This window comes from Rutidosis leptorrhynchoides, unplaced genomic scaffold (genome assembly GCF_046630445.1).
Source record: "Rutidosis leptorrhynchoides isolate AG116_Rl617_1_P2 unplaced genomic scaffold, CSIRO_AGI_Rlap_v1 contig493, whole genome shotgun sequence".
NCBI classification, from domain to species: Eukaryota; Viridiplantae; Streptophyta; class Magnoliopsida; order Asterales; family Asteraceae; genus Rutidosis; species Rutidosis leptorrhynchoides.
In genome coordinates this window covers 10,553-20,961 of record NW_027266723.1, presented here as the reverse complement: position 1 = coordinate 20,961, position 10,409 = coordinate 10,553, and the positions used below count along the sequence as shown (strand labels likewise).

The 10,409-nt window shown below is 32.0% G+C and overlaps 1 protein-coding gene across 1 annotated transcript; it reads right to left on the bottom strand.

Moving 5' to 3' along the window:
* Nucleotides 1–3,756: 3,756 nt before the first annotated feature.
* Nucleotides 3,757–9,600, bottom strand: LOC139884027 (transcription factor MYB90-like). The gene is made up of 4 exons (XM_071868110.1): nucleotides 9,586–9,600; nucleotides 9,362–9,473; nucleotides 8,972–9,101; nucleotides 3,757–4,303 (listed from the first exon to the last, which is right to left on the bottom strand). Exons 1-4 carry the CDS (start codon nucleotides 9,598–9,600, stop codon nucleotides 3,757–3,759), a joined length of 804 nt encoding a protein of 267 aa, XP_071724211.1.
* Nucleotides 9,601–10,409: the final 809 nt, after the last annotated feature.

Genomic DNA, 10,409 nt, shown 5'->3' with positions numbered 1-10,409 from the left:
AAGCCTAATACTGTTAATTGAAGATATGGGCTGTGTTGGAAAGAAGAAGATGGGTGGAAAATTCTCGTGGCCCATTACAGACGGGAGAAGTTTGATAAGAGATTGGGCCGAGTGATTCCCTTTGGCCCACTCGGTGAAGTCGTCGAAATCAATTGGGCTACACAAGTCTATTGGCCCACGAGAGCTGTGTATATTGATCCGCGAAGCAGATGATCTTCCCATGAAAATTTGAAATACACAAAATTGGGAAGTTACAGAGTTAAAGCAAAACACAATCTCTGTAAAAATTTCCTATTTGCTCTATGTTCATCGTTCTCTAAAAAACAGCAACAATCTCTCAAACCCTAAAATAACTTCCTCAAAATCAAACCAGAAAGAATGGCGAGAACCAGAGGTGGAGTCGTACGGCGACCTAGCGGCACCAAACGTTCATCAAGATCAATACGAAGATCTTCGAGCACTCGATCTAATCAGTCGGCACCTATCATGATTTCTTCATCAGAATCATCGTCGCCGCCGCCGCGCAGGACTTTCATATGGTGGATGTCAGAGGACCTCTCCAGATACTATTTGGATGATGATAGTGATGAGCCTATGGAGGTGGAGAACCCAGAAACGACCATGATTATACATCCAAAATTTCAAGTAAGTGACTCTCCATCTTCATCTGGTAGAGTTAGATCTGTAATTACTGGCATTGCTGAAATTGTTAAAGAGAATCTGGGGTCTGAGAAGTCAGACAGTCATGAAAGGGCTTCGAGCCCTGTTGCTGAAGATGTTGAGGAAGAAGGCATGTCAGTGCTTGTTGTTGCTGAAAATCTTGCTTACATAGAGGATTATGATGATATTGAGGTTGCTGAGGATCTTGCTGTTACAGAGGGTCATACTGTTGCTGACAATCCTGCTAACACAGAGGATCAAGAGATTGCTGAAGCTGATGATGCTGAGGACCCTCACAGTGAGGGGGAGACTCCAGCCGAGGAGATGGCTCGGGTTGAGGGGGAGTCGGATGATGCTGCGGATGTAGCTATTGAGGGGGAGCATCCTAATGTCTCCCAGTCTGTGCATAGAGAGGAAGAACAGGCTGAAGTACCTGTGGAAGAGCCTGCTGCGGAAAGTCCTGTTAACACAGGAGGAAAGAAGAGAAAGCGATCTGCTAGAAAATTAGTTAAAGCCAGGCCAACCTCTACCTCCAGGGTTCAGGAAGCTGAGCCAGAAGAGCTTGCTATTGTAGGCCCGTTTGTGAACGCTGCTGTCAGGGCGCAATGGCCATATGCTTACAACGAGAAGATTATAGCAGAGAAGGTGCTCGATAATGACCAAGCAGAGGAGTTCAACTTGAAGGAACTTCTTATTGAAGAAAATTTCTGGGTCAGTATAACCAGGAATTCTCAATATGTGGAAAAGATGGTCCGAGAATTCTACTGCTATCTGCCAAAGGATGTTGATCAGCTCGACTCGCCAAACTACCAGAAAGTCTATGTACGAGGTAAATTTTATGCTCTCTCTCCCTTCCTGCTGACAGATGTATTTAAATGCTGGAACCCTGAAGAGCAATATCCTGAAAATTATAATCAAATTGCTTCTGAGTTGACTGGAGGTCAAAAGATAACCTGGTATGGTAAAGGATCTCCAGTAAGGCCGTCTGAGCTCACAGCCTTCTACTATGCACTCCACAAGGTGGCTGCTGCCAATTGGATGTCCTGCCGACACACTAACACAGTGAGCCATAAGCTTGGAATCCTGCTTTTCAAAGTCGGCACCAGAATCGGTTTCAACTTAGCCGAGATAGCCTACGAGCGGATCATCTCGTTTGCTGGGCAGTCGAAAAAGCTTGGCAACTTTGTCTATCCTGCAGTCATTTTCACTCTGCTAATCAATCAGGGACTTATTGTTGAAGAAAGTGAGGAGTTCATTCAACCGAAAAGTTTTAGGCTGACTACCAGGCTGACACAAGGGATCGGGTTGTGGACATAGCTGATGAAGAAGACGAAGACCAAGCTGTGAACCCTGCTCCTGCTGCAAAAGAAGAACCTCTGACCCCGAAAGCCTTAGCATTGGCCAAAGCAACGATCAAATTCCTGAATAAGGAGGAGTATAGGCTTCGAATTGGTGCTTTGGCGATTTGAGGGGGATTTTTCAGCTTCAGGGATTTTTTTTTATGAACAATCTTTTATTTTTGCAACCTATTTTGGATATTTCTGTTTGGGTTTGTAATAATTTTTGCAACTTTTCATGATTGTTCTATGATGTTTTGACCTTATTCCTAGTTTGCTATCTCCAAATTGGTGCTTTGGCGATTTATTGACAAAAAGGGGGAGATATGGTTATCCGTTCAAATTCTAGCGGTCAGATATGTGCAAATCGAACCTATGTTGAGTGGCATCTGGGCACACAGTGTTTTCTGCCGTGTTATCTTGAGAGTGTTAGCATAGTTCGATGGTATTTGCACTTTACTAGTTTCCATGTGTTCCGTTAATTGTGAAGACTTGTTGTCTCTGTTACTCTGTTGCGTATTGAAGATTTGAAGAGTATCAAGGAAGGTTTTGTCAAAAATGCCAAAGGGGAAGATTGTTGAATCAAACTGCCTGTGAAACGAACCAGTGTTATCAGATACAGTTTACACAGGTCTGCGGCAGTTATATGTGAGTTGGTTATTTTCGTCAAAACCATTTATATGCAGAATATTTGATTTAATTCTGAAGTACAAGTCTTATGGAAACTAGTAACTGAAGAATCCTTGTATGATCCAATTATGATTTTCGATTTAGTGTGGATTTAATATGGGTTTCCTATTCTAAGAGGAAGACTTATTTAAATCCTACAAGGAAAGGATTATGGGATCCGATTATGATTTCCGGTTTGACTGGATTTATTATGGATTTCCTATATTGAAGAGAAGACTTGATTAATTCCTTAATGGAAGGGATTCCTATTGATTAAAGGATTCTTATGAGGATCAATTCCTATTCTGATAGGGATTTGATTTCCGAATTAATGAAGGAGTATTATTCTTCACGGGTTGATTCCAAATATAAAAGCGAGAAGACACTACAACCCGAAGAAACCTTCTTTTCTACACCTTACAGTTCATTATCTGTTTACGTATGTGTTAGTGAACTTTCTGAGTGGGTGTGCGATATTACTGTGAGCAATTATCAAACTTCTGAAGAATTGTTCTTTGCAGTGTATCAATTGGTGGCACTTGTAATTCGTTAGGGGATTGCAAGGAAGTCCTTGTTCATTTGGCAAGGCACCGACGCTCGTAATCTGAAAGAGGGTTGCGTGAAGTTCTTACCCGTTAGGTAAGGCAACTGTGTAAGTCCTAATCCGTTTGATTAGGCCGTTAAGGTAGAACGAAGAGTACACTTAGTGAAATAGGAAGTAGATTATATATTTGCGAATTGTAATCATTGTACTGTCCTATTGTTGTAAGAATAGTGGAATACCGTTTACCACTGGGTTAGGCCTCGCAGAATAGGGAAACCAAACTGCGTGAACATATCTTGTGTTATTTATTTTCTGCACTGTATTTTATTATACTGTGTTAACTTGCTACCGTTAGCACAACTTCTGTCAAATTAAGTCAAAATACACTTTTAATATTCTCGTAGAAATGAATATATAGCGTCCAACTCTCCAAAATATATAGTTTGGTCTTCAATAAATATTTCTAAGCCACTTACTTTTCCATCACTGATACAGTAGTACTCACGAGAACTTTCAAGATAATTTTTGTCTTCTGCATCAAATTCATCAGAAGGCAAGCCAATTCGTATCCCCATCTTTTATGAGCGATTCGATATTGATGTCTTGTGTCCAAATATCAGGGATGGGATTTTCCTCTGACCCACAATTTGTAGAAAAATTTGATGTATCCTGATGATGATTAACAAAATCATCATGATCATATGTTAAGAGATTTTCCCACCACATATCTCCTCCATCCTCTTCTAGCTCTTTCTCTGTCGGTGTGATCAACATATTGAAGGAATTTGGATCATTGTTGCATGGGGCTTGAGTATTATTATTATTATTATTATTATTATTATTATTATTGGCGAATATTCCAGTATTTCTCCAGAGGCATGATGGAGAATTAAGTACCGAGAGATTACGCTTGAAGGTCCGAGGCAGTGGTCTTATGACTTGACTTTTCATGACAATATTGTTATTTTTAATTCCTTTTACTAGTTTATTTGTTGATGAAGAAGAATTAGTCTTCTTTTGTATGTGTGAGTTCCAATTGTTCTTCACATCATTTGCTGTTCTTCCTGGTAACCTTCCCGCTATTAGTGACCATCTGCATATCCATCAAAACAATATGGTTAACATATTTAATACTTTATTTAATCTGCATGAGGATTATATTAAAAAATATTAATAAAGGCGACCAAAAATCATTTCTATATTTAATATTAATATATATTATTGGAACATTTTTTTTTTTTTTGAGATATATATGATTGGAACATGATTGAAGAATAGTACTCAATTAATTTTGTACGTTCATTGAATGGACCAATTTACATACCTGTCCGGGTGCCCCATATTGTTTACATCAGATGTCATAAATCAACACTTGGAATTTCTTATTCTTTAGTTTTAAATTCATACTAGCTCATTATAAATAGCACCACAATATAGTGTATTTAATTTAGACTAATGTATAGTGTATTTAGAACCAACATTTAAGACTAGCAACTTTTTTATCAAAAAAAAAAAACACTAGCAACTTAAATAATTTTGCACGTGGTTTAAAGTGAAACATTATTTCGCATTGTGATGTTTGTCAGCTGAAATTTCTACACATCTTTTTTTTTAAAAAAAAAAACACAATTAGAAATGTCTACATGTATGATCCACAACGAACCAACTTAATTAGTTCCTTCTAATTAAGATTGTGACATATTGATGACGGTATCTCATGAGTCATTACAATGACGCTAGGTAGCGTTATTGATTATTTAAGGTGAAATTAAAATATAATTAACCCCACACTCGACAATCTTTTTATCAATTCTACTTGAACTATCCTCATGTTGTAGCTAATTATGTGAAGCTCTCTCGAAAAATGTTTTAATTCACTTAAAATAAAAAGATTTTCAATTTTTTTTTACTTAGACCAGCAACTATTAAAAAATATCATTAATTTTTGGACCTAAATATATTCCAAATGCCTTGAAGTTAATATGATATAGTACTGTATAGCTAGGGTTCTTGTATGCTATTCTTCCAGCTATCTATCATCTCACAATAATTCAAATACAGAGTCACTGTCTCAATAACTTAATCTTAGAGATTTTAAATTTTAAATTTGTTCCAATTATAAATTTAATTGTAAATTTTATTGTCAAATCAACATCCGACATATGACGTTTTATTAACGAATAATAATTTGATACATATATTTTAAAATTTTGAGTTTAATTAGATTTTAAGTTATAATTTTAAGTAATATTATTTTTTTCCTATTCTAATTAGGAAATCAAAACACAATAATAACGTAATGATTCCTAATAAAATTTTATCAATTACTTTTTTTTAATATAATAATATTATTCCTAATCAATTTTTTATCTATTATTTAAAAAATTATTATTAATAAAATTCATATATTTTTTTTTTCTTATTCAAACAGACATTTTATTTAAAAAATATTCCTAATTAAATAATAATATATATTATTTTTTTTTAATTTTTTCATTAAACTATTATGTCTCATTAAAACCCATTATATTCTTTTTCTATTCTTAACTAAAATGGGCATATATTCTTTTTCAAACAATAAGAACAACTAAATTGATTAGATGTAATTAAAAATTTTATTATGAAATTAAATATTGATATATAAATTTTATCTTTTGCTATGTTTATTATTTTTGAAAATAAAATAAAATTTAAATTTAATAGGATTGTAGATTTTAAAATCAAATAAAATTAATTATAACTAATATAAAGTTAAAATAATTCTCCTTTTATATAATATTTTATTTAGATTTATTAATATTTAATACAAATAATTATTATATAATTTTTTATATGATATATATTTAAATTATTTATTTTTAAAAAAACAGATTTTCTGTCAAACGGACGGACCACTGACATGTTATAATAATATCTCTGGTACTTGTAATCTTATTACTACGCAAGTCACGATCGGAAATTTATTACTCGAATGGTGGAGCTATCTCCAAGTACGCAGTACTCAAGTCAAGTAGTATTCTCCTGTTCGTGTTTTCTTTTAAAAGATTTAATTAGTTCATTAGCAAATCACAAACTATAGAAAATTCCCTGGTGTTAAATAGAACTAAAACTAATAAAGGTAAATAACATATATATATTTGATGAAAAGGTATATAACATATACGAAGAGTGACAGAACAAATATGAAAAGCGTGTTTTAACGAGTTATCCTATAGTCTATATATAACCAAGTGACCGGCACACTCTCATTGTTTAGGTAGGGCACAGGCCTTATCATTGTTTCAGAAAAAATAAAAACTACTGTAAATATGTAATTATGCAATCGCTATTCTTTTAAATATATTCACTCAAAGAAGATATAATTCACTAGTTCATTACGTCGTTAATACAAAACTAATGGATTGGGAAAATTGTCAATTTTGTTGGAGCATGTAGCCATCGCTTATTTTGGTTTAATATTAATATTCTCTCTGTATAACATGAAAAAAAAAAATTGTATAATAATGTATAATATTTTTTAAAAAGAGAATACTTGGCTGCCACTTGAGGAGCAGCCAATTGGCTGGTTTCTACTTTAATATTTTTTTTCATATAGTAATGTTATTTTATATACATAATCATATATGGCAGTGTAGGTATAACGTTATTATTGGTCATATAATAATTCTAGTATATTTATGAATTGATATAATTATTGACATGTAGATTGTCAAGTAGGATTTTTTATACAAAATTTTATAAAAAAAACATTACTCTTTTTCATACTCTTTCCGTCTATAATTAAGTATTACTTTTTTTATAAATTTTATATTGAAACGTGACACTTAATTAGAGATGGAGGTAATATATATTATTGGATAGTCTTAACAAAAATAAGATCTAAGTCATTACAAAGTTAATCATTATTTATTTACATATATATAAATATTAAGTGTAAAGGCTAACCAAACTATTTTAAGTATGTATATTGTTTTAGTTTAAGATTTAAGATTCATCAATCAAATTTTAAGGTATAGTTCTTAAAAGAGTAATCAATTAAAGTTTAAAAGTACAATTATTTTTAAGGTATAAGCATATCAATTTAACGTTTATAATTTCTCAAAGAAGAAAAATTCGCTATTCTTTGAGGAGTAGCAAACTATTGTACCTTCCAATAATAAAATGACATGTAGACTGGTTTATAAACAATCACTTTTTTTCATAAATCTTTATTTGGCACGCTGCTATCTTTTTTTCGTAATAACAGCTTTTGTAAATTTTTTTACTTTTTTACATTTATCTTTTAGGATTTTTTTTATTTTTTTTAACATTTACTTTCTAGGATTCATCAATCCTTATAAGGTATAATAATATAATTTATATATACAAAGATATATAAAGAAAAAATCTATATACAAACATGACTTTACTATTTTTTCCTTCTTATACACTTATTTATTTTTAATTGAATGGTACAGCAAACTGCTAAATATGCTTCTTCATCAAAATAGTTATAAATATATTATAAGAAAAATTATTTATTTTCTACTGACTTTAATCTTATTTTAATTTGGACTATAAATGATTTCAAAAAATTAGGACTGTCAATAATATTGGATGCTCTCGGGTGGCACTGGCAGCCAAGTATCGTACTTTTCTAAATCTAAAGGACAAGTCCTAAATAAACAAATTATTAGTACTCCTACTCCATTGAAAACGGTAAAATAGCATGAATGAGTTCAAGCGTAACACTCAAATATATATGGTCATGTGTGGGTCGATGGCATTTGTTATTTTCGAAAGTATATATACTGGAGTATTTTCAAAATATAATAGTATATGTTTAGAATAATCAACTATAATCTTTTCACGTTAATTTTAATACATTTTGAAGGAATTAAATTATGTATGGTCTTAAAAGTTCACGCTTCAATCATATTTAATTCCGGTCAACTGCATGTATCGTATAATAAAAAATATGAATATTGATAAAATGATTAATTGATTAAAATAATAATTTATATGTTTTTATTAAATATATAATTTATTAAACTATATATTTTATGTTAATAAATTAATTAAATGGATAACATATTTCAATAAAAATTAATTAAAATATATATTAATTTTAAAAAATAATCTTGAAAATAAATAAAATCAAATTTTATTTAGCTGTACTTCGAGAAGTGGACGTGGAGGCGAATATACTTAAAAATATTTAATTTGATGCAAATCTATTTTGGTCAATAAAATCTTAAAGTTCTTTTGACTTCTCTAACAGAATTTGTAATCTGAATAGAAATACATAACGTAGTGTAGTAAAAATTTATAGGGTACATTTGTTTCATATTTGAAACATGTTCGAAATATTTTTATATAAATATTTTTTATTATTTTTAATAAAAATTATGTATTTTGAGAGTGTATGTTCAATTACGAAATTAGCACATCTTATTTTATATATCGCGTTGACTGTCATTTTTTACTTGCTATTTTCTTGAACAACCTTTAATATTGTGTGCTTGCTACTATACTGGCCAATCATGTGCTGATTATCACAGCTCTGTCTTCCCTTTAGCCAAACTACCATAAATCTATATTTCTGTCCAAAAAATAAGGAAAATCTAATCGTATGGTCATTAGGATGTCATTTGAGAACTCCATTTCACTTGCCCCCTTTTAAAAGGTTAATCGCGTGGTTAGTAATTAATTAAGGTTGTCCAAAAGATCGTAAAATATTTAATGCATGACTTTTTTTTGAGTATCTTAATGCATGACTTGCCTGTTACCAAGAAGCTTATGGAGGCGAATGATAAGATCCACTTCATCATCTTCAAATTCTCCTCTGTTTATATTTGGTTTTAGATAGTTCAACCACCTCAGTCTACAGCTTTTCCGGCACCGATTCAATCCTGAAATTTTTTTTAAAAGAAATTAAATTTTTAGAACATAACAAATTAAGTTTAAAAGATGCAAGTGTTGTAGCATTTGGAAAGATACATTCTTCGTCATTATTATTTCTTTAATTTGTACCTATATATGGAAAAGATACGTCAACTTAAGTATAAATTAGTTAGAACACTTGGTCATCTTTTCTAGAGGTTGAATGTTCGAATATCAAAAAGGGCGTCAAGATTTTTTTTTTATCAAAAAATATATATATGTATTTTACCGGCTCTGAGAGGGACTTGATGCCATTTCCCTTCGCCATATGATTCAATGCAGCCTTTTAGAAGCTTGTCTTCTTCTGCAGTCCATGCTCCTTTCCTAACTCCTAATGTGTTCTTCATTATATCGCTTTAGATATATAGATATCGCCAAGTTTGTAGTATACAATATAAATTAAAGTATTACTTTAGCAGACAAAAGCACTCGAAAAGTTCCATATAAATACACACAACCTCTCGCCATCGACTTGCATATTTTGTAATTAAGAGATATATAGTGAGCAACGTGCATATTTTGCATCCACAAATGGTAAATAGAATCTCACAATCTGTGCTGTTTTCAACTACCAGTCAGATACAAGGTACATATAATGTAAAAAATATATGACGATAATAGCATACTACATCTGTCTCACAATACATGATAATTCGATCAATTTAAAAATAATTATTTAAAAATATTTTTAACAAAAATATCCTTAAAATACCGAACTAATTACATCATGTTCAAAACTATAACATAAGAGATTAAAACGTGACTAAGGATAAAGAATGAAAATAATATGTAAAATAAATAAAACTGTCGGATTGGATCGTCTCAAGAAACTTGAGATTATTGAAAGAAAAATGGCTGCAGCAAAAAAAGAGAGAAAGAAAGCAAACAATAATGGTGACTTGCAGAAGAAGCAAGCAAACTTGAAAAGAAAGAAAGTTGTAAAGAAGAAGATGATCTCGACTTATCTGATGGGAAAGATGTCGTGAGGTTGATTATGAAGATTTTGAAGGTGGAAGAATCAAAACAATGCATTAAAAAGCTAAACAGTGAAGAAGAAAGTGAATTCTACAGAAATGGTGATGGTGCACATCGTGAGAAGTTTAGGAACCTTGGTGTACATTCTGCAAACATCGGGGCTCAGAATGGAAATCTCTTCCCACCGGCCGGACGACGAATTTGCGAAGGTCAGATGACCATGGAACAAACTTAGGGAGTGTCGGGAACAACGACATATCCTTCAATTGCGTCGCAAATTAGCCATTTGGAAAATCCCAATT

Coding starts and splice junctions, on each gene's coding strand:
- LOC139884027 (XM_071868110.1), bottom strand. Junction 9,102..9,361: donor TCAAGTCCCTCTCAGAGCCG/GTAAAATACATA, acceptor AAAAAATTTCAG/GATTGAATCGGTGCCGGAAA. Junction 4,304..8,971: donor CATAAGCTTCTTGGTAACAG/GCAAGTCATGCA, acceptor ATGGATATGCAG/ATGGTCACTAATAGCGGGAA.